This window comes from Sorex araneus, chromosome 9, assembly GCF_027595985.1.
Source record: "Sorex araneus isolate mSorAra2 chromosome 9, mSorAra2.pri, whole genome shotgun sequence".
Taxonomy (NCBI): domain Eukaryota; kingdom Metazoa; phylum Chordata; class Mammalia; order Eulipotyphla; family Soricidae; genus Sorex; species Sorex araneus.
Window position 1 is genome coordinate 16,797,351 of NC_073310.1, and position 24,777 is coordinate 16,822,127.

The window sequence follows — 24,777 nt, forward strand, 5'->3', positions numbered from 1 at the left end:
TGGAACACCCATCCCTCCACCAGTGCACATTTTCCACCACTGATGTCCCAAGTATCCTCCCCCCGCCATCCCAGTCCTCACCCTGCCTCTATGGTAGACAATTTCCCCAATACTCTCTAATTTTAGGCATTATGTTTTCCTTGAATTTGCCCACCATCATTCAAGCCTACCTGCTGTATAATAAATATTCCATAGTTCATTTTTAATATCACGAGAGCTCGCGTGACTGCAATTGTAAATGTAAATTTCTAGATTGTAAATGGTTGGGTTCCAGAGACATCACTGTATGGCATTAATCCGTTTGGGGATTCAATTAGGAGTCTCTGGGCAGGGCTGTTGGTGCGCTAAGATGGCATCTGGAGGCAAATTGTGGGCATGACTGGGTGGGTGGGGACCCGGGGAGGGACAGCCCAGGTCCTCTGCAGCCATGCGACAGGAGATTTAGTCCTGAACCCGCATACCTGGGCCTTGCTTGTGGAAGCTCTTGGTCACCAGGATTCCATCTAGAGTAGGTGGGGAGACTGCACCTGCTCCATCTGGGGTGCCCCAGTGATATTGGCTCGGTATGGGACCCAGAGAGATTATTGCTCATTCTTACCCTTAAGTGGTTCATGGTAAAGTGGCAGAAGAGTGACAAGTGTTTAAAATCAAGTTCATCATAGGCTGCTAATGGCAAACACAGCAGGGGCACCTGACATTTTTTAGTAGTATGAAAAGGGGTGATTGGGGGTCTACAGGGCTTCCCCAGGAGAAATGATGCTCAGGCTGCAATTTTGAGCAGGGAAGAATATTTCAAGGAGAGGGAATAGCATATACAAAAACCCAGAGGGCAGAGACAATATGCAATTGGAAAACTTGCAAATATACTGTTATTTGGTATGTATGTGGCCTGGGTTGAGTCCTCAGCACACCACACACACACACACACACACACACACACACACACACACACACACACCACAGAAACCCGAAGTTATTTTAACCTCCTTATATAATGTGAACTGAGCAGTGGCGAGTCCGCTGTGGTGGAGGGGTCAGGGGAGAGAGAACATCACTGCTGAGACCTTGTGTGCCATATGAGAGTCAGCTTTATCCTGAAGGACAACTAAGGGAGCTTTGGGAGTTTTAAGCAGGGCCCCTGAAAACATCTCCAGCTGTTTTGCCTTCTCTCATTGGTCAATCTTATTTTCCCCACAAAGGTCAAGGTCATTCTTGCCTTAGACCTTTGGTCTTGTTATTCTTTCTGCCTTGAATGCACTGCATAAATTATTCTGATTGCAAGTATCAGAGTTATATAGATTATGATCCTTGCATGCAGCAGACTGGGTTTCAACCCCTGTCATCTGTGTGGTCCCCTGCGTCCTACCAGGAACAGCCCCTGTGCACAGAGCCAGGAGCAAGCCCTGAGCACAACCAGATATTGTCCCCCACCCATTAAAAAGAAGAAAAAGTAATCTAGTGTGAGCCTAGAAACAAAGAGATAGAATAGAAGACCAATGTTGAAGTAGGAGCAGAGGGGCGCCTGAATGAGGAGGCGAATGTAGGATGGACAGAGACATATGGCAGTTGTCTGCTGATATTTTAGGAGGTGAAATCGACCAATGTCTGGCAAGTGATTGACATGGGTGACAAGAATGATGCCACCGGCCCTTGATAGTCACAGCCCTGAGAGTAGTAGCACATAGTAGTAGGTTGATTTCCAGCAACCTATGTCATGGCGTGTATGCTGGGATCTCACTTCCCACTAGAATGTGACCTGCCTGGATTACTCAGCTTCTGTTAAGCTTATTGTAGATATAGGTTCCAGCTACATGAATGCAATCCATGGCCTTGTTTCTGTCTAGTGCTAACATGGATGATTTGGTGCCTTGGACTCCCTATAAAGTAATATCTATTAACATGCTTGCTTGCGAGCATATTGAAATGAGTGAGACAAAATTCATAATAAATGACCAAGTAGTTCTTCTTAAGCACCATTAAATGTGTGACTCAGGCATCCATAAGTTCTCTTAACAAATTCATCTTCTGGGGCTGGAGCAATAGCACAGTGGGTAGGGCATTTGCCTTGCACGCAGCTGACCCAGGTTCAATTCCCAGCATGCCATACGTTCCCCTGAGCACCGCCAGGGGTGATTCCTGACTGCAGATCCAGGAGTAACCCCTGTGCATTGCCAGGTGTGACCCGAAAAGCAAAAAAAAAAGAAACCCAAATTCGTCTTCTATGATATGCTCCTGACTGGAGATGCTCCCACTCACTGTGTTTGTTTAAACCCTAAAATCCTGACATTCCTAAACCAGGCTTCCACTGAATTTAAGACTCCTACTGCCTAGAGATCTTCTGTTTACATCTGCTACTATAGAGATTTGGGTTGTTTCTGAAAGATACATTTTAGCATTTGTGTGGTGAGCCACATTTGTTATATTTGAACCTTGTGTGATTCAGGGAAAAGGGTAACAACTGGGATAAAAAGGGGAAGGATGACTCTCTGGGTTAGCAGATATTTGTCAATTTAAGATGAGCTGATTAGGTATAGATGGTGACAGAAATTAGGAAGTGTGTGCACACATACACATTTCCATCTATATATTTATGTATATGTACATGGTTTTGTTTGTGGGGCCACCCCCCCGACTGTCCACAGAACTTATACTCCTCACTTTCTGCTCAGGGATCACTTCAGGTGAGACTCAGGGGACCATATGTGTGTCAGAGATCAAACCTGGGTCAGCTAGCCAGACAAGTACCCTCCCTGCTGTATAATCACTCCAGTGTCATATGTGTACTTGCATGTGTGTGTGCATGTGCATAGTGTGTGTGTGTTGTGTGTGTTTGGGCCACACCTGGCAGTATCATTGTATCACTGTCATCCCGTTTCTCATCGATTTGCTCGAACAAGCACCAGTAATATCTCCATGGTGAGATTTGTTGTTACTGTTTTTGGCATATCAAATACGCCACGGGTAGCTTGCCAGGCTCTGCAGTGGGCTGGAGTGTTAGCACGGCAGGTAGGGCATTTGCCTTGCACTCGGCCAACCCAGGTTCGATTCTTCCACCCCTCTCAGAGAGCCTGGCAAGCTATACCTGGCAGTACTCAGGACTTATTCCTGGCTCTGCACTCAGGGATCACTCCTGGCAAACTCAGGGAACCATGTGGGATACGGAGAATTGAATCCAGGTCAGCCACCTGCAAAGTAAGCTCCCTGCCTGCTATACTATCACTCCAAGTCCCCCACGTATATTTTTATGTGCCAGAAGGTCAGTGTGGGGCCAGAGAGATAGTATAGGGGTTAAGCTGCTTCCTTTGTAAGTAGCTGACCCCAGTTTGATCTCCAGCACATGGGCTATGGTTCCCTGAGTACAGAGCCAGGAATACCTCCTGAGTACTGACAGGTGTGTCCCACCTCCCCAACCCCCCACCAAAGAAAAAGAAGAAGATAAATCCAGAAGATCATTGTGTGTGGACAGTAACTATTTAATAGAGTTTGTTAAACTGGATCACATCTCCAGTCTTTTTTATTTTTTTTGGGGTTTTTGGGTCACACCCGGTGATGCCCAGGGGTTACTCCTGGCTCATGCACTCAGGAATTACTCCTGGCGGTGCTCAGGGGAACATATGGCATGCTGGGAATTGAACCTGGGCCGGCCTCATGCAAGGCAAATGCCCTACCCATTGTGCTATTGCTCCAGCCCCCCACATCTCCAGTTTTAAAGAGGAAAAGTACATTCTGGGGCTGAGGAGACAGCTCAAAGGGGTGGAATACATGCCATGCATTTGTGAGCCGGCAACAAGTTCTGGTACTACATGCCTTCTGCCAGCACCACCAAATGTGGACTTGGTGGCCCCCAGCAGCACTGCATCACCAGGCCAAGCAATGAGTCCTCAGACCCACACCTCCAGGCTTAAGCCAGTTATTGCTCAGAATGCCCCAGGGCCCTTGAGCATTGCTGGTGAGACCTCTATTTTAAAAAATAATAATAATGCTATGGGCCAGAAAGGGAGCGAGACTAGAGGAGGCAAGGGGCTTACCTTGCATATGGCTGACTCCAGTTTGAGTCTCAGCACCACGTGTGGTTCTTGGGCACTTTCAGGAGTGACCCTTGTGCACAGAGGCAGGAATAAGCCCTGAGCACTGCTGGGTGTGATCCAAAATCAAAACCAAACAGACCCTAAAGCAGTTCTTTCTAGGAGTCTGTATGGCTCACTTTGGAATTGGGCAATATCTAACTCATAATTTACTTAGAAATGCTGCTAGAACCAGGTCTTCTTCATTTATTGTTATATCCTCAGCTGTATGAGTAAGAGGGAGTGAAACAGAACAGGGAAAGGGCTTCTTTTGATAGTAGAAGGATTCATAATTTTAGAAAAGTAAGATAGAGCTTGATTTTTTTCCACAGCTCACAATAAATTTATTCCTTCATTCAATAAAAATTCCACATTTATTACATAGGTATATTCATAGTCTATTACTATGTAACAAATAATTCTGAAGCTTAGTGATTAACAGCACACATTGATTGTATCATCCTTTCTGGGGTCAGGACAGCTGGACATGGTTTAGCTGAATTCTCTGCTTCAAGGCTGCCTTCACGATGTCTGCCAGAGCTGATGTCTCATCTGAAGGCTCTACGGGGAACTGTCTGCTTCAGCAGCTCACAGTTATTGTAGGATCAGTCTTTGCAGAAACTGAAATCTTGGTTTCTTGCTCTTGACTGAAGGCCACCTTCAGTTCATTCCTACATGGTCTCAGATATGGCAAATTGCTTTACCAAGTATGAAAGCCAATAGGTCAGTACAGAGTCTACTAGCCAGACAAAAGTCACCGTCTCTTGTAATCTAGTGACAAGAGTGATACCCCCTGAACCTTTAGCAAATTTTGTTGGTTAAAAGTAGTCCCTTAATGGAGCTGGAGCGATAGCACAGCGGGTAGGGCATTTGCCTTGCACACGGCTGACCCGGGTTCGATTCCCAGCATCCCATATGGTCCCCCAAGCATCAGCGAGAGTGATTCCTGAGTGCAGAGCCAGGAGTGACCCCTGTGCATCACTGGGTGTAACTCATAAAGAAAAAAAAAAAGTAGTCCCTTAAAAACAAAACAAAAGTAGTCCCTATTCCACCTCATCTCATGGGGAGGGAATGACCCAGGACCATAGGGAGATCTTAAATGGCAAAATTTGATAATTATTTCCCATTGTTAATTCATATACTCAGATTTCTTTATTCTCAGGTAATTCTTTTCCTGCTAGGCCAACTAATTGTATGGTTGTATAATACCAGTATATTCACTCTCGTAGGCTAAATAATTGCTTCCCAAACTCAGAATCTTTTAATACATTACCTTATAAGGCATGAGAGACTTTACAGATATGTTGAAGTCAGGGATTTTGAGTTGGGTAGAGTACCTGAACTATCCAATTAGACATACTCCAATCATGCCTATCCTCAAAACAGGCAGGAAGATCAGTCACAGTGATAGGGTGTTGGAGGCAGAGGCTAGAATGGTGTGGCCACAAGCCAAGGAATAGAGACCGTTTCCAGGAGATGGAAAAGCCAAACCCCTTTAGTCTTTCTGATCTCCTCAGCTATAAGATTAGAAGTTATACTATTTTTCTGTTGTTATCATTGTTGCTTTTGGTTTGGTTTTGGTTTTTTGGACCTGGGATTGAACCCTACTTGGCTGTGTGGAGAGCAAGATCCTTGCCCACTGTACACCCTCTCCAGCCCTAAATTATGTGTATTAAGCCATTACTTTTGCGGCAGTTGTTACAACAGTAACAGGAAACTAATACAAATTCACAGACAGACTTTGGGGAAATACATTTGTGGAGCTGTATACAAAACAAAGCAAGCACAGGCCAAGGGCTTTTCCTGCCTCCTAATGACTCTGAAATGTAATTTACATATTGTAGCAGTTCTATGTTTAGGAAATTGTTCATAGTTATCTTCTGTACTAAATGAACATAGTAAGGGCCAGAGAGATAGCTCAAAGACTGAACACATATTTGCATTTCGGAGGGCTATGTTCAGTTCCAGGCACAGAATGGTCCTGGGAGCACCTCCATCACCAGGTATAATCCAAAATCTAAAGCAAAACAAACAAAAACATATTGAACAGGTTAAATTGTGTTTTCATAGGGTTAGTTAAAGGTGAACCTGGGTCTCATACTTGTCAAAATGAACAAAAACATGAGTTTATCACAGGAAACTGAGGCTTTCGTTAAGATTTATTGCTTACAGGGCCAAAGAGATAATACCCCCCCCCAAAAAAAAGAGACTTGTTGCTTGTGATTTATTTGTACGGCAGGAGTGGAAATATTGACGGAGATGAAAGCACCTGGCATAAATCGCTTTCCTTCTTGGTATTTCACAGCCAAATGTGAAATTCTTTTGTTTTTCTCTTTTCTCTAGTGCCTGGAAACCTTGGCTGCTACAAGGATCATGGAAACCCACCCCCTCTGACTGGCACCAGTAAAACATCTAACAAACTAACCATACAAACCTGTATCAGTTTTTGTCGGAGTCAGAGGTTCAAGGTAATAACCGTTGCTGTATATCTGTAGGAGAACATAAAGTTGTAAATACAATCTTCTGAAATAACTCGAATGTGCGTGTGTAGATATATATGAATAGGTACAAATTTAAAATCTGTCAGTGCATACATTATTTTCTACCAAGTTGGAGGCAGAGTAAGGCTTATTAGTTTAAGGAGTACAAAACTCTTGCCTAAAAACTGAGAAAAAGAGAGAGGAAAATCGCCCAAAACTGCATCTTTATCTGACCTCTGCCAGAGTTTATTTCTTTGTGCCTTTCTTTGTTATAAGCAGGGACATAGCTGCTTGTTCAGGGAATCTGGGAATAAGCCAGGGTAGTGATATTTCCTTAATATATTAAGCAGATCCGCTGGGATGCCAGTTGAAATGTCTTTTCTTCCCATCCATCCCTCTCTCTGAAATTCATTTGTTGACTGTTAAGGCTCAATAATGCCATTGTATAAAAATAGAAGGGAAATAGGAACCCTACCTCTCATTCTTCTTTCCTTACCTCCTTCAGTTATCCAATCAAAATCCAATGATCAAGTCCAAGCAGGAGAACTGGCTGGCAGGGCCCAGGACCTTTGTGGGGCTGTTGGCTTAGTAGGGCTTATATGGTTGTTTGCTTGCAAAGGAATTGAGCTTATAAATTAAAAATCTGATGCCTGGAGCCAGGATTAAGTCCTGAGCACAGCCAGGTATGAATCAGAAACTAAGAAATAAAGTAAAATCATTCCATTTACATTAGCAGAAATTGGGCCAGAGAGATAGCACAGAAGGTAAATGCCCCTACCCTGCGTATAGCCGTGTTGGCCTCACACAATCCCAGTTTTGAATCGCCGGCACTGCCACATGCACTTAGTACACGCCCTAGCATAAAACCAGGGATACCTGTGAGCTCCCCTCAACAACATCCCTCAAAAACTAAAAATATTTTTAAATGTAATAGCACAAATTAAACTATATTAAAGGCCTGTACACCAAGTACTTTATAACACTGCAAGAGAAAATTAAGCAATGCCTAAATAAATGTAGATACAGATATTCTTCGTGGATTGGAGGACTCAATATTTTGTTAAAATGTCATCAGTTCTCAGGAATCTAAGAACCTTTACAAATTTTTGAAAAATCAAATTAGCTAATACTAAAATTTACATGGAAAGATAAACTAGAGTGACCAAACTAATATTTGAAAAGTAACAACTCTGGAGATCCACCCTGATCTCAGGACTTTCTGTAAAGAGTGGTTTCAGCATGGCAGGAGTCATGTAGACCAGGAGTCAGCAAATGGGCCATATCCTGCTTCTTACCTATTATTGTAAATAAATTTTAAATTTTTGTTGAAACATAGTACAGATGCCCGTGTGTGTGTGTGTGTGTGTGTGTGTGTGTGTGTGTGTGTGTGTGTGTGTGTGTGTGTGTGTGTGTATACAGGGAGCCAGGGATGGGGGGTGGTACTCCGCATTAACCCTAGGACCTCATGTATACAAAACATTAAGTCTACCAGTGAAACACAACCACTACCCCCAGCCCTCCTCTGTATATTTTTCATGCTACAGCAGCAAAGTTGAGTAGTTAAGAAACTATAGTACACAAAGCTGAAAATATTTACTATCTGACCTTTAGTAAAAGAAAACATTTTCAATCCCTGCAGTAGCTACCAATGGAACCAAATAGAGTTCAGCTCTCTATAATATAAAAATTGGCCATATTTATGTCCAGTTGCTTTTTTTTTCCTTTTTGGGTCATACCTGGCGATGCACAGGGGGTACTTCTGGCTCATACACTCAGGAATTACCCCTGGCGGTGCTCGGGGAACCATATGGGATACTGGGATTCGAACCCGGGTTAGCCACATGCAAGGCAAACGCCCTACCCGCTGTGCTATCACTCCAGCCCCTGGCCAGTTGCTTTTTTTTGGTGGGGGGGTCACACCCAGCAATGCTCAGGGGTTACTCCTGGCTTTGCACTCAGGAATTACTCCTGGCGGTGATTCCCACATGGGATGCTGGGAATCGAACCCGGGTTGGCCACGTGCAAGGCAAATGCCCTACCCGCTGTGCTATCACTCCAGCCCCTGGCCTGTTGCTTTTTGACAAAAATGTCAAGGTTCTTCAGTAGGGAAGAGGTAGTCAAAATGGTTCCAGAGGGGGGGAAAATGGAAGTTCTTTATGAAGAAAAATGAACCCATATCCTAACATTATACCAGAAATTTAAAAGTTTTCTTAATTATGCTACTGGCAAGGGAGCTAAATTGTGAGTGTAAAGATTGATATTCAGATCGGTGAGATAGAATTGGTGGGGTGCGGGTGGGCGGGGTCTCCCAAGCATTGATCAGCAGGCCTTGGTTCTGTGTGAGCCTGAAGATTTGAGCCTCTGACCCGATGTTGCAGTGCTGCATGGGCCCAGAGGCACTAGAGGATTCGGTGTCTAGAGGGCTTGTTTCCAGTTCAGAAACCAACATCTTTCTGTTTCCTTACATGGGGGTGAGAGAGAGTTTCTTTTTATAATAAATATATAAGACACTAAATATCCCATTCATTCATCATTCTCAAGTCCTGCTCTCCTTCAGTACTATCACATGGAAAAAATGTTTTTAGAGAATTAATTTTTAATTCTAATTCTCAAAATTTTAATTCTAATTCCATATGGCTGAGGGTGAGATACTCTTTAGCTTTTAACAGTCTTGAAAAGGCAGTCAGATGATCCCAAACTTAATAAATAGTTCAGCTTTTGTTTTTTTCAACTTTTCACTGGAGTAAAAGCTAAAGGACTTACTTTTGTTTTTCAGTAAGATACATGTTACCTGAGATATTCGGCACTTTATTATAAAGTATCCATTTTACCCAGCTGTAGGATAATATGTGTAGATAATGTAAGGTAGACCAGGCTAAGTATGGTGTTTAGTAAGTTATATTCTGCTTGTGACATTTTCTGTTTACAATGGGTTTGTTGGAGTGTGACCCCATTGTAAGTTGAGAAAGACCTATTACAATTGTAGAAAACTGGTCAGTGATTGCCAAGGGTGATAAGAGGAAAGTCACTGGGGTCAATACAGTTGTTCTATTTTCTGATGGTAGTCATATTGCCCTCATCATATGTTCTACAAGGCTACAGTCAGGTGCACATAGTGAAAGGGATGTGCACTGAAGGGGACGCCTGCATCATGAAATGTGAGGCAAGGAAAGAAAAAGAGGTTTGCTCACTAGGGCTGGCCCTGCCATGCTCCTACAGGCACCCTCACCCCCACCCTCACCCCCCAGACTAAAGTTAACCATGTGATTCTTCTCTGTTACGGCAGTTTGCTGGAATGGAATCTGGCTATGCTTGCTTCTGTGGGAACAATCCTGACTATTGGAGGTACGGGGAGGCAGCCAGTACTGAATGCAACAGCGTCTGCTTCGGGGATCACACCCAGCCCTGTGGTGGTGATGGAAGGATCATCGTCTTTGACAGTGAGTACACCACATGCCTGTCACTGCCCAAGGCCCAGCGCCCACTTTGGTCCATCAAGCAGATCTCCTTTTCCTCCCTTCCTCTGGTCATTAATTTACTTGGCAATACTGATTAAGCCCCTGCCTCTGGCCAGACTGGCCTGACCCTGGGCATGTATCATTGTACAAGACTCCACTCTGGCTTTTCTTGAAAACTGAATTAAAATGAAAATGAGGGGCTGGAGCAATAGCACAGCGGGTAGGGTGTTTGTCTTGCACACGGCCAACTCAGGTTCAGTTCCCAGCATCCCATATGGTCCCCTGAGCACTGCCAGGGGTAATTCCTGAGTGCAGAGCCAAGAGTAACCCCTGTGCATCGCCAGATGTGACATGCATGGAGTTGTTGAGTGTGCACAGAGTGTGATCCTCTATGGGGCCATCGCTTTACCAACACCTTGTTGCATCTGCCAGGCTATCCAGCCCCTCATCATAATCTACTCAGTGGTAGCCCCTTTGTGAGAGCCACAGTACTGTGCAGGACTCACCAGACTTAGAGTGGTAAGAAGGAGAATGTTGCATTTGAAGCTGACAAAAGGAAAGACTTGATACTTCTAAAATAAACTCTAGTCAGTAGTGTCCTTGTTCACTCTTCAGACTAGAGCAGACACACTTGAAATCTTGACAAGACAGAGCAGCTTGGTTTTAGGTAAAACTGCCTTGCAGTGTATTAGCTTCCTAGGACAGCCTTAACAAATTATCACTGTCACTGTCACTGTCATCCCGTTGCTCATCAGTTTGCTCAAGCGGGCACCAGTAACATCTCCATTGTGAGACTTGTTGTTACTGTTTTTGGCATATTGAAATCACCATGGGTAGCTTGCCAGGCTCTGCTGTGTGGGCAAGATACTCTCGGTAGCTTGCCGGGCTCTCCGAGAGGGGTGGAGGATCGAACCCTGGTCAGCCGCATGCAAGGCAAATGCCCTACCATTGTGCTATCTCTCCAGGCCCTGAAATTCCTAATTATCACAAACTAAATTAAAACAACAGAAATGTATTCTCTCATTGTTCAGGAGGCTGGAAGTTAATAAATCAGGGTGATGTCAGGACCTCACTCACAAACCTCCAGGAAAACATTATTTTTCTCTTCTTAGCTTCTGGTCAGGGCAGGCAGTGCGTGGTGCTCCTTGGCTTGCAGCCGCATGACTCCACTCCCTCCTCATTCACATGACTGTTTTCGCTCTGTGCCTGCCTCTCTTGGTATTTTGATCCCCTTTTAAGGACTGATCACTGGCTTTCGGCCCCACCCCAATCTAGTGTGGCTTCCTGTTGACTCTGTTTTGTGAGTCAAGACCCCATTCCCTAATAAGACACCAGGCAGCCAGACTTGAGCATCTTACTGGTGAACCTCAGGTCAACTGTGTATAGTGTCTTAGTGTCTTTTTTTTTTTCTTTTTGGGTCACACCCAGCAGCGCACAGGGGTTACTCCTGGCTCTGCACTCAGGAATTACTCCTGCCAGTACTCAGGGGACCATATGGGATGCTGGGAATCGAACCCGGGTCGGCCGCGTGCAAGGCAAACGCCCTACCTGCTGTGCTATTGCTCCAGCCCCTGTATAGTGTCTTAAACCCTAACCCAAGTTTACAGCTTTGACTCTGTCTAAAGTGTGTGTGTTCGATGGAGAGAATAAGAGAAGGATTGGTAAGCAGAGCCCATGTAGTCATTTATTGGTCTTTTCAACCAAATGTGCCCACTGGAGATGTCCATGGCTTTCGCTACATTTTTCAAAACAAATGCTCAGTTTAGTGCCTCTGTTGCAGAGAAAGACTTAACCTTGGCTAACGTAGGAGGAAGAATAGTTGGCAGGAACTGGAGAGATAGAACAGAGATGAAGGTGCTTGCCTTGCATATGGCCTACCTGAGTTAGATCCCTGGCACTCGCACAGGGTTCCCGAAGCTTCACCAGGAATCACCCCTGAGCACAGAGCTCATAGCAATTCCTGAGTATTAGGTGTGACCCCAAACCCCACAAATTTTAAAAATATAGAAATAAAAGACTAGTTAGCAAATTATATGCACTGCATATTTAGCCTTTCACTTTCAGAGTTCACTGTATTACAGTTCTCTGCCTTAAGATTTTAACCCAAAATAATGTTTGTTCAGCTTACAAATTACCTAATATACGATAGCAAAAGAAAAGAAATAAGCATTTATTGAGTATTACATGTATTAAGGCTTTATGTAAACTATCACAATAGGTTCTCCTGGCCCCATCTGCAGAAGGCATTATTATCACTCTCCTTTAACTAGGTCATGGAAAGGAGCCATAGCTTCCAGAGCTCACACTGCCATGAAACCAGGTACTAGACAGTAAACAAAAGCAGTGTGGGCCCTGTGAGCTTCCCACCTGGTTTTCTATCTAAATAGAATGGAATGTTATTTTCTTTTAATGGAAAGTAAGAAGTCCAGTAAAAAACCGAAACCCTCACACATGGCTGGTGAAAATGTTGATACAACTCTATGGAAAATAGTGTCAGCCTCCCAAAATGTGAAATGGATCATTATTATCTTTTTTTCTTTCTTTCTTACAAACCCTGTGTCCAGGGCTGACTTTCAATAGAGTGCCGCAGAGCTGCTCTGCTAGGTACGAACCCTGACCCAGAAGCAGGTCCTCTGCGAATAGTTTAGCACCTGGTTCCCCGTGAATGCGCAGTGTTTTTTTTTTTTTTTGAGCCCCAAAGTGGTACCAGCCCAGATTTCATCACTAGACATAGAACTTTTTCCTCATTATATGGTACATCCATACAATGAAATATTATTCAGTCACAGAAAGGAATAAAGCATATGATACAGTGTGATGGACCTTGAATTATACTAACTGAAATAAACTAGATACACATTTTATGACCTTATTTCCTTTCCTGGCAGCCAAGCAATGGAATGTTGTACATTTCTGGATCCACTGATTAAGATTTATTTCCTGAGGCACATCCATTATTGTTTATGTCTACAAGCAAACCACTCGTGCTTTGTACCTGGGAGAAGCTAGTTCAGCTGATGTCTGGGGCTTATTCCTATGGAAACTAACTGAGCTAATCATAAAGAAGGCTAAGGAGATTTTATTTTTCACTTATTCATTTGGGGGAAGGCCACACCCAGCAGTGCTCAGAAGCTATTCCTGGCTTTGTGTTCAGAAACTCCCCTGGTGGTATGTGGTGCCCGAGACTGGAACCAGGTTGAAGGAATGCAGGGCAGGTGCCTTAACCCATGTTCTCTCTCTCTCTCTCTGGCCCCATAGTGAGGTTTTTGTTGTTGTGAGAAAGGTTCTAAAGAGACTTGATGGTAGTTCAAAGGGTTGGAGCATGTGTCTTGCATGCAGAGGCTTCAAGTTCAACTCCTGATACCACATGGCCCCCGGATACCACCAGGTGTAGCCCACTGGGCCCAAGCATCGAACTGTTGGACCTGAATATTGCCAGTAGTGGCCCCTTGTTCCCCTAAGCACTGCTGGGGAGCCTCCCACCCAGAAAGGTACTCAATCCCAGACACAGGGCGCTGATTTCCTGCCACTATAGGTTTTGCTGAGTTATTCCAAGTCCTGCATCTGCTCATATTTTAGGATAACTCTACCCTTCAACAATAAGATTGGCCCAGAGAGATTCCTCGGCGGGTTGAATTGCATGTGGAGGTCCAATGCCTAGAGCCAAACAGTCCTCAGAACACAGCCAGGAGCTCTCCCAAGCAAGGAGCCCCTGAATACCATTGAGTATGCCCCCCAAACAGTTTTTTTAGATACGTTTCTAAATTTCAAGTTTCCTTTTAGCTGAATTTAATAATCTGTCACATATGTGTCATGTGTTTGTTCTCAAAAATGACTGAATTGTGAGTATTGTCAGCCCAGCACAAATCTGGGAGTTCAAAGTTTTAAGATTAAGTTGTGCCTTCGCTGTTGAAACCAGTTTAACCTGGAGATTTTATTCTTTACTACTAGCAGTGCTAATACTAAAAGTACAATTTACTAGGCATATATTGTAGAATTGTATTCTAAACACTTTACAGCTACCATTTTAATTCTTATAATCCCGTGAAAGAGAAGCTATTACTATTTTCATTTTATAGGTATGGAGACTTCCTTCCTTCTTTCCTGTCTCCCGCCTTCCCCTCTTTGCTTTCATAGTGTAGTATAATATTTCACTGAGTGCCATACACTGGAGCAAGAAGGTTTGCTGCCTCCTTCCCTGAGGGTCTAAAGGTTCCTTTGAAAGGTGGATCTGGAAGCTGGTATATTGTCATACTTGTCCCTCAGCAAAAAAGAGCATATCACACTCATATACCTGTGCCTCCAAAGTCGACTCCTTAAAATTGAGTTCCCTTTATTGCTTGAAGTCACAGCTTTCTGTTGGACTGAAGGAAAGTTTCGAGCTTTTTCTTATTGTTAGGATGGAAGCAGTATTCTCTTCCTGCTTTCCGTGTCCTACAGGAAAACAGAACTACCCAAAGACTTCTTTTGGTGGCAACGGGGGAGGAGGGGATTTGGTGTCACACCTTATGGAGTGGCCCTAGAAGTGTTTGGGGAACCATTTGCAGTACAGGGACAGAATTGGAGTCAGCTACATTCAAGGCAATATCTAATCTCTCTGGTCCCAAAGACTTCTTAAATCTCTGCCTGATACTCCCTCTCAAGGGCTTTTAATTCTGGGTCTTGATCAAACTTCAGTCCTTGAGATTCGGTGAGTGACTCTATCCCCTCTGACTCTGCCAACCCAAAAAAATGGGAGGCCAAGAAGCCAAATGTGCAGAGTGCACTGCTCAGAATCTAATGTTTCTTCATGTAGAAACACATTTTTTGTGTCATAATTTTCCACTTGGAAATAAGTTAGGAGAGATAGTACAGCAGGTAGGATGTTTGCCTTGCACACAGCAGACCCAGGTTTCCTTCCCAGCACCCTTTTGGGTCTCCCAGGCCCCACCTGGAGTGATCCCCGAGTGCAGGGAAGGAAGGAGCTTGGGTGAGTTTTGCAAATCCCAGGTATCAGAGAGGCCCGCCCAACGGAAAGCCGTTCTCTCGGACTTGGTCTCACAAGTGCCTCTTCTGGAAGAGGATCCCATGTTGTCAGGTGCCTTATCTTGTCTGTCCTCACATTGATACTGGAGGGAGCGGGGAGAGAGCTGGAGGCCTGAAAGAGCAAGGCACCCTGGGGATCCCCTGGCCAGCTGGTCCTGAACCCAGACTCTCTGTCTCCAGCCTGGCCCCACCTCGGCTGCTCTGCAGGGCGGTGTGCTGGTCCTGGGGTCTCATGGGCAAAGCAAGAAAAGGCCTCCCTCTCAGTGCTTCATTCGATCCTGAGACAGAAGACAGACGCTTTCAGGAGGAAGAGTTGTTTGTGGCCAGCGGAAAAGTCCTCCTGTGGCCGAGCCAAGCCCTGATGGCCCCTGTGCTTCTGTCTCCTGCAGCTCTGGTTGGCGCCTGTGGCGGGAATTACTCAGCGTCGACTTCGGTGGTCTACTCCCCTGACTTCCCTGACACCTATGCCACAGGGCGGGTCTGCTACTGGACCATCCGGGTCCCCGGGGCCTCGCACATCCACTTCCGCTTCACCTTGTTTGACATCAGGGATTCTGCAGACATGGTGGAGCTGCTGGACGGCTACACCCACCGTGTCCTGGTCCGCTTCAGTGGAAGGAACCGGCCACCTCTCTCCTTTAACGTCTCGTTAGATTTTGTCATTCTGTACTTCTTCTCTGACCGTATCAACCAGGCCCAGGGATTTGCTGTCCTGTACCAAGGTAAGACTCCTGCACCCCCTGGGATGTTCCTCTTACACGCTGCTGAGACATCCGGGCCTTGCAGTCCTGGTCCGGAGGCCCTGAGTTAGAAGCTGCCCTTGTCAGCTCGTGGAGTTTCCTCCCAGTTTTAATACGTGTGGTTTTCATGACACGGGAAAGAGGTGAAGAAGTCTATCAGTTTTGCAATTTTTGCAGTTCAAAGGAAATGGCAATTTTTACAGGCCGGCTAAGAGAAGGAGCTGAAGCAGGTCAGGTTAGAAAGCTCCAGGGGTCGCTGGGCCTGTCCTCCTATCCCTACATAGGCCAGTCAGTCCCAAAGATTGGCTTTTCATCTTTCTCCAAACCCCTCTCACAGACACAAGTGCCATCTAAGACTGAGTCTTGATGTGGACAATAAGGACCTCAAGAAGAATTTAGTTCGTGTGTGCCACAGGAAGTAGAGGGATAAGAGCTCCCTGCAAGGGGCAGGGGGGCGCGTCTTGAGGAGCAGAGGGTTTGTGTGAGTAAAGGGTGCTGTCTCTGCAAAGGCCCCAGGGTAGGGAGCGGATGGAGCACGCTCACATACCCAGGCAAGTGATTAGAGGCGGGTACCTCCTTCTTCTGCTCCCCCGGATGCCACAGCCTGGCAGGCTCTGCTTTAGGGCCAGAAGAGTGAGTAGAGAGAAGTGCGTTAAGAAACCAAAGAAGAGGGGGCTGGAGCAATAGCACAGCGAGTAGGGCATTTGCCTTGCACGCCCTGGTTCGAATCCCAGCATCCCATATGGTCCCCTGAGCACGGCCAGGGGTAATTCCTGAGTGCAGAGCCAGGAGTAACCCCTGTGCATCACCAGGTGTGACCCAAAAAGCAAAAAAAAAAAAAAAGAAAGAAACCAAAGAAGACAGCTTTCTCCTCAAACCAGCGCCTCCTCCACAGCACTTTGTTGTCTCCCTCAGCGTTACCCCCAGTTCATTTCTTTCAACCTTCCAGCTGTCAAGGAAGAACCACCCCAGGAGAAGCCCACTGCCAACCAGACACTGGCCGAGGTGATCACAGAGCAGACCAACCACAGCATCAGTGCCGCCCGCTCCTCCAAAGTCCTCTACGTCATCACGACCAGCCCCAGCCATCCACCCCAGACCGTTCCAGGTAGCAGTTCCCGGGCACCATCAAAGGGTGTGAAAGAGGGTGCTGGAGCAATAGCACAGCGGGTAGGGCGTTTGCCTTGCACATGGCCGACCCAGGTTCGATTCCCAGCATCCCATATAGTCCCCTGAGCACCACCAGGAGTAATTCCTGAGTGCAGAGCCAGGAGTAACCCCTGTGCATTGCTGGGTGTGACCTAAAAAGCCAAAAAAAGGAGGTGAAAGAGCTTGAAGGCAGCATCCTATCGTTTATAGAAGCTGAGCGCTCGTGGGCAGTACTCATTCTGCAGCAGGAGGCTGGCTCTGTGACCTGTCAAGTGTCCTGGTCTCTGAGGGGTATTTTTGCATTAGTTTGACTTGACTCCTTAAGCCTTAGGAAATGTGCTTACTTCAAAATACCTAGCACATATGCCTTTTGTGCATGTATTTAATCAACTGATCCAGTGACTTTCTCTTCATTAACTCAGAAGGTAGTAGGTAAGCACTTCAGAGTACCAGGGATTATAGACACTGGACCGTGTTGTGAACCAAGCTCAAACCAGGCTCTCCTGGGTCTGCAAGTAGGAGAAGAGAGCGAAGAATCAAAATTAAAAGTCAGGTAGTAAGAATCCAGTGAGGGACTGTGGGTATGTAGTAGCTTGGTGGTTTAAGCGGACTGACCTGGTTGGGTATAGACTTCTCATTCTCTGATGCCAAGGAAGTTGGAGCCTCCATAAGCTTCTCAAACAGCAGAGTACCATTCCTGAAGACCCAGCCTAGAGCTTTTCACATCATGACTCCCTGCAGCCCCTGTAAGACCCATCATAAATGATCAACAAACAGGTCGGCCCTCCAGGGCATGCTCTGTCTCACTTGTTTGTATAGCCCAGCACACACGCACATCTCCTCTCGCACACGAGGAATCGGTGGCCCAAAGAGTTCATGTCACTTATATTTGGCCCCAGTGGAAGAGATCTCTCTCTCTCTCTCTCTCTCTCTCTCTTGTTTGGGGGCCACAACCAGCAGTGTTCAGAAGCTACCCCCTGTGCTCAGGGCTCAATCCCAGCAGTATTTGGGGATCCATGCCGTGCTAGGGATCAGGTTGGACTCTTCACCTTTGACCTGTCTCTCCCTCTCTGCACCACTCTTTTCTAGTGAGTCTAGTGTACGTGGGGCACATTGCTCCTCACTCTTTAGAGGGAGCTCTGGGTGGAGGTGGGAGTGTTCAGAGGGCTGCCAGCCCGACCCTCAGCTGCAGCGGCGCTTTCACAGGACACAGGCGCCTCTGGGCTGCCAGCAGCCCCTTCTGAAAACAGCTGTGTGGGTCAATAAATCTTGTCTTTTTCTGCCCTTACAGGATGGACAGTGTACGGCCTGGCAACCCTCCTCATCCTCACAGTCACAGCCATTGTAGCAAAGATACTTCTGCACGTCACGTTCAAGTGAGTATGACAGAACTGCGGATGCATCAGGGGAGGGCTCAGAGCCTCTCTCAGGCAGCCTGGGATCATTTGTCTGGGTGCGACTGTAACATCAGAGCAAGATTCCAAAGCCCTTAGTCCTAGGCAGCCTAAAACAATACACATTCCTCTTTCTCTGGAGAGTGAAATGTACAACTGCACAAATCTCACTAAGGTTGAAAGATTGCGTTTGCTCCACTGGCCGAGGATACAATTTCAAGGAGGATTGAGCAGCCCGGGCATAGAGAAGCAATGCCTCCATTTTTTTGGCTGTGCTGGCCCCTTAAAGAGATCTTTATGCAAAGCAAAAATTCCTGGGGCAATACCACGCATGTTTCCTGAGGCCTTCTAGCAATTGGGGAAAAGTCTCAGGAAGAGATTCTCACAGTTGTTAGCTATTATACACTAGTTATTTTAAGACAGTTATTTAATAAAGTTAAAGAAGCTTCATCCTGTAAATCTGACCAGTGCGGAAAAAAATTTCCTTTCTTTCCCTTCACTGGTCAGGTTTCGGATTCCACTACCCAGAAAAGAGACTCTGTTGTTTGTGCTCTGTATGCGCCAAAGGGGAGTTCTTGCTCTTTTTTTTCTGGGCCTTACCCAGGATTTCCCCTTTTCAAGGCCTTTCTGTGTGTCCCTGTCCTGTGAAAGATTCTTTTTTCCTAACCTTGTCACCTGCCCTCTAGCACAGACAAAAATGTCTTCAATTCTGACACGCCTCCTGCCCTAGCTGTGCTGTTGTTGGCTACGCTGGGACCCCCATCAGCCTCTCCACCCTGCACTCTGCGGAGATCTGTATTTTAGGAAGTAAATCGCTGTATTTATTTGTTTTGTTTTGTTTTGTTTTGTTTCTCTTTGGGGAGCCATCGCCAACAGTGCTAAGGGCTTCCTCTGGGCTCTGCACTCAGGGGTCATTCCTGGTGGACCATATGGGATGCCGGGGATCAAACCCAGGTTGACCACCTGCAAGGCAAGCACCCTGTCCACTGTACCACCACTCCAGCCCCTGGATCTTGTACTTCAGAGGAGATGAGCACGCTCTCTCCTGGCCCCCCGTGCTGTTTATTCCCATCCCCACCTCCTGTTGCTGTGACTGGAGGTCACACATACTCGGTGCTCACCAGAGGTCTCGCTCTTAGTAGTGGTGCCCGAGCACATGTTGGTCAAGGGTTCACGAAAGGTCACACCCTTGGTTGGGCACATCAGAGACCAGGTCCCTTGTGGTGGGGCACAGAGGCCCTAAGCAACAAGTCTGGCTCCCAGCGCAGCCGAGTGACCCTGGGTTCTGACCCACGATGGGGCTCGGCTCGAGGGGAAGGCAGGACCCCACCCAGCAGGGCGGCTCTGCCCTTAGCCTGGTTGAGCTAGAAGGGGTTTCGGGAAAGTCTCATTTGAAGAAAGAGCTGTTATGCTTTTTATTTATTTATTTCCTTTTTGGGTCACACCTGGCACTGCACAGGGGTTACTTCTGGCTCATGCACTCAGGAATTACTCCTGGCAGTGCTCGGGGGATCATATGGGATGCTGGGAATCAAACCCAGGTCAGCCGGGTGCAAGGCAAACGCCCTCCCCGCTGTGCTATTGCTCCAGCCCCTGTTCTGTTTTTTAAAAAAGACTTTGAAAAGTCATGATCTTTTAGGCCACCCTTTTCAAGTTGGAATATTCTGTTAGAAAGTCATTTGTTAGACTGAGCTGGCATTTGCCCCATGCACTCCCATTCCCTAGGATGGATTTTGTTTTTGCTATTATTTTATTTATTAAATCACCTTGAGATACACAGTTACAAAGTTACTCTTTATTGGGTTTCAGTCATATAATGTTATAGCACCATTCCCTTAACCAATATACATTTCCCACCACCAGTGTTCCCATTTTCTCCACCCCTGCCTACCGACGCCTCCTCCTCCTCCTCCTCCTCCTCCTCCTCCTTCTCCTCCTCCTCCTCCTCCTTCTCTCTCTCTCTCTCTTTCTCTCTTTTCTCCCTGCCTTCCTCCCTTCTCCCCACCCCCTGCCACCCTTCCCACCCACTTTTGGGCATTATGATTTGCAATACAGGCACTGAAAGGTTATCATGTATATCCCTTTACCCACTTTCAGCACTCAGTTCTTGTCCAAAGTGATCATTTCTAACTGTCATGTCATAATGGTCCCTTCTCTGTCCTAAGTGCCCTCTACCCCACACACATGCTGTGGCAAACTCCCAACTAAGACATGTTTTATCCACGCAGTTGCCCTCTAGATCTTCAGAGCTCAAAAAGTAGCTCCGTTCCCTAAACATCTGAGCAGTCCACTCAGTGGGTCTGTCACAAGATCATAGGTTATTCTGGACACCCTTCCATGCTTCATGAAAACCCGTTATTTTCATTTGACAGGTCCCATCGTGTTCCTGCATCAGGGGACCTTAGGGATTGTCACCAAGCAGGGACATCGGGGGAAATCTGGAGCATTTTTTATAAGCCATCAACTTCCATCTCCATCTTTAAGAAGAAGCTCAAGGGCCAGAGTCAGCAAGATGACCGTAACCCTCTTGTGAGTGACTAAACGCCCTCTCCCCGTCCAGGACACAGGCCCTCTGAGCTCCAGGCTGCTGGGACACCCCCAGCCCCAGGTCAAGCTCCAGCTCAGTCTTTCCTGCATCTCCTCGGGCCTCTGCAGAGACGCCCTCCAACATACCCAAGGGGGCGCCCTGCCACAGGCCGGGCCTAGCCTGGATTTGTCCTGATTCATCGCTGCACTTAGGAGAGAGACTCAAGGTCGCGGGGTCTGCAGGGGGGCCTGCGTATCTTTCTCTCTCTCTCATCTAGGAATTGGGGCACCAGGTCAGCCATGGCACTGAGATGGCGAGATGGTTGTGCCCAGCTCACTGGGTTGTCACCGCAGCTGGGTGGGGGGTCGGTATTGTGTACATGTTCTCTCTGTTTTCTCCATATGCACCACTTTGTCCACTATGAAGAGGGCCAGGGCTCTCTGGGGGGCTGACCTGGTCCTGTTCTCTTGGGCATTCGTACCCCAATGCCTTAAAGAGGACCCAGGCTCTGACTCTGGGTCTCTGTTCTCTGAACCCAAGACTTTCTCCTGTGCGAAAGGGCTTGGGAATCGGGCCTGGTGATGCCCATTCTCACTAACCCTGACACCTCCCTCAGACATGCCGTTTTCTGTCATTTGTTTTCATAGTTGGGTGACCAGAAGAACGAGCTCAAGGAGTGGTTGCCTAAAACGTCCTTTCACTTGTTCTTGCAAAAACCTTTACTGAAAGCTCCTAGTGCCACTTGGGAACTCCCTGCCGGATGGGATTTGTCTGGCCTTGCCCCTGTCCAGTCACGATCCTGTGGGGCCTGGCCAGTCTCCCTGGGATTGGTTCAGGACGGGGAGAATAAGTACCCGGGGGCCAGCAGCAGGGAAGCAGTGCTGTTTGAGTCAGAGTGCCAGCGGCCCGCCCTCAGCCCCCGCCCCTCTCCCTGCAGTCCGTGCTCCCTGCGGTCCTCTCCACCCTTCTCATAAGACATAGCGGGGTGAATGGCCGGGTGGGTCCACCTACCCTTTGGTGGTCTTGGGAAGTGAATCAGGGGCTGGCACAAGGAGCGAGACGGAGGCCCTGGGAACTGGAGCCCCTCCAAGGAGAGGCCTCCTCAGACTGAGAGCGGCAGCTGAGCGAGTGGCCGAGTCTCTCTCTGCTGACTCTCCCCAGGGCCTCATGCCTCTGGCCTCCAAGGGTCCCTCTTTGCAACTTTTGCCTAAATCTCTTGTCCCCTCGGCCACCATTTGCTGGACCTGCCCAGGGTTCTGCCTCCAGGCAGCTTGCCTGTGCCCACTCCCAGAAGGATGGAGTGCGGTGGGGGTCGCTGCGAGGTGTCTGCAGAGAGAGGCCACTTGGCAGGCACGAGGGGACGGAGCAGGGTGTCTGCAGGAGGGCGAGGGTGCTGCCCTGGCACGGGGGGCGGGGGGCTGGAGTTAGGCAGGAGCTGCACGCAGCACATTTCACCCTCTGATCCCCGGAGCAGCTGTCTGCGGGCCCCTGGGTCTGGAAAGAGCCTGTCACGTACAGAGCCCCAGGAAACGCACTGCCATGTGCCGCCTCCCCCACCTCTTCCTGGCCTGGGCGGCATCCGCTGAAAGCAGCGCTCACGGTCAGGTGTGCGCCGTCACACAGGGCCCCGGGCTGGGAATAGAGCCATGTGCGGGCGAAGAGAATGTGGAATTCGGCCCGGGAAGGGCGGGCCCTGCCAGGGACGGTCTCCAGCTGCCGTGGGCTTAGACTGATGGCTCCTTTCTAAGGGATCCTGGAAGGGTCACACACCCACGCTGCCCACGTCGCACTCAGTCTGCCACACAGGCCCCGGTGTGGCCCCAGCCTGCCTCTGGCACTGACCTCTCCCAGAGAGCCGGAAGTGCGAGGAACGGCCCAGTGCTCTGCTTCCTGCCAGGCCTGCGTGGCCAGGATGCCTTACCCTCCAGGGAGCCGCGTGGGAAACCTGAACCAGCCCTGACGCATGCAGGAGTGAGCCGCCAGAGGGGGTGCTGCAGGCCGCCCCAGGCTGCGTAAGCACCTGCGGAATCAAGTGTCCCCAGAGAGGTGAGAGGTGAGGAGAGGTGAGGAGTGCTTCCTGAAGTACCGCACCCCCCCCAAGGAGGAAACACTTGCTCTCTTAGAAATGAGAAACAAAGTAGAGGTTGGAGGAGAAAAGGCTGGAGGTCCCAGCAGGTTCTGGAAAAGAGGGGTGGGATTTGGGGACCACCACCCTGTCCTGCTGAGCTACTCACGCTGGGTGACTGAGCAGAGGAGGATGGGAACGGAAGCCGCAGGGCTGTGGCTGGCCTTGGTGTCTGCTAGGTCTGGCCACCGCCCCCACGTGGCCCTCACAGCACAGTGTCCTATGCCTCGGCCGCTGGGACCCTCAGGGGCTTTCACAGCGACCGCCTTGGCCTTTCTAGCAGCCAGACCAAGGGTTATTCCCCGAGTGTCACGTTGCTCACAGACCAAAGGAGCAGGACTGGTGCCTGGGCAGCCTCCCCTCTGCCGTGTCAGATCCTCCCTCTGGGGTGAGCAAGGTAACCCAGTGGCTGTAACTTCTGAGGCGCAGGCGCTGGCCCAAGATTCCTATAACCAGAAACTCACCAAGATCAAAGCACCAGAAGTACAGCTGTCCCGGCCCTCGGGCCAGACCCACGGGGCGTGCCTGGGCAAGGGCTCACCCACACAGCCCATTGTCAGCCCAGGCTCCCGTTGGCCTGCCCCAGCCCAGGATGCAGCCAGCCTCGCCAGCCACCGAGGGCGGTCCCGAGCCCCCGTGCGTACTGGGCACTTAATCTTCCCGAGCACTTATCGAAGCGGGCCTCGGAGAGCCTGCTGTCCTCTCCTGGTCGCCACCCCAGGTCCCCTGCAGAGGCAGGCCAACTCCCCACGCAACGGGCACCCTTTGGACTTCCAGTCTCCGGCTCGGGTGTTTGATGTCTGCTTTCGCTCCTATTGCCTTGGGAATTTTTAACCTTTTGATTGTTTCCTCTGGTGTCTTTGTTTACCTTCCTCACTCACTGTTCTACCTCCTGGCCAGATCTTCCAGCTTTGCTCCCCTGGCATGAGGTGATTTTCAAGCCTTCCAGCCATAGCTGCCTCTCCCCAGGCTGGCTGGTTGGGAACATCAAGCCTCCTTCCCCGCCCGCTGTCCCCAGGTGAGACCACCCCACGAGCCTGCTCTTGCAGAAGTGGGGGTGTGGAGGGTCCCCCCGCCTCCTCAGACAGGAGGGGTCTTTACAGACATGTGGGGGACTCCTTCCCTGCCCACACAGGGCACTGCCACCTTGTGTCCTTAGGGGTCGGGCAGCAGTCAGACCCGCACACATCCAGACTCACTGCCTGGGGGCTCTTAACTTTGGATACCAAGGCTTTATTTGTAAATAGGCTCTTCACATGCAACTCTGAGAATAAAATAGAAACATCGTGTATTTTGAGTATAAGATGAAGTGTGACGCACTGTATACAATTTAATATATATTTTTAGGATTTTGTTATTTAAGAAAACGGAATGTAATGCTACTTAACTTTTACAAAAGAGAGAAAAAAATGTTATTTTTACTGTCTGGAGAAAATAAATATTCTCATTGTTGTAGAACAGCGAGGGCTCTTGTGTTTTTTTTCCCCCTTTCCCTTCCCCTCATTGTGCTCCCGGTGGGGGGGGAGCTGGTCATGCGTGCTTAGTGGCAGTTCCCACACGTGCTTGTTTGCGGTGGACCATGGCCCACACGTGTAGTGGTGCCAGGAATCACACAGGTGGCAATGTGGGCGGTGCCCGGGACGGCACCCACGCTGGGGACGGCACAGCAGGGGCGCTCAGGGGGAGCCACGTCCCTGCCTCACTTGCCAGTGTTGGGGTGCGCCCCCAGAGGGGCTCTGTCCCGAGACTGCTCCTCCAGCGGCGCTGCACCTGCAGGGACCACACCCGGAGCTCCCACGCTTGAGCCTCATCCCC

General features: G+C 48.3%; 1 protein-coding gene across 2 annotated transcripts in view; it reads left to right on the forward strand.

The window, feature by feature from the left end:
* Positions 1 to 24,422, forward strand: part of KREMEN1 (kringle containing transmembrane protein 1) — an 81,996-nt gene extending 57,574 nt beyond the window's left edge. Inside the window, exons 4-9 of one of the 2 annotated variants that reach the window (XM_055146845.1) lie at positions 6,408 to 6,532; positions 9,831 to 9,984; positions 15,417 to 15,749; positions 16,717 to 16,878; positions 18,208 to 18,292; positions 20,683 to 24,422. In XM_055146845.1, the coding sequence (XP_055002820.1) occupies positions 6,408 to 6,532; positions 9,831 to 9,984; positions 15,417 to 15,749; positions 16,717 to 16,878; positions 18,208 to 18,292; positions 20,683 to 20,851 (1,028 nt within the window). In that variant the 3' untranslated portion in view covers positions 20,852 to 24,422. The remainder of the gene's footprint in view (positions 1 to 6,407; positions 6,533 to 9,830; positions 9,985 to 15,416; positions 15,750 to 16,716; positions 16,879 to 18,207; positions 18,293 to 20,682) is intronic. The other variant, XM_055146846.1, reaches the window with a different exon arrangement.
* The last annotated feature ends 355 nt before the right edge of the window (positions 24,423 to 24,777 follow it).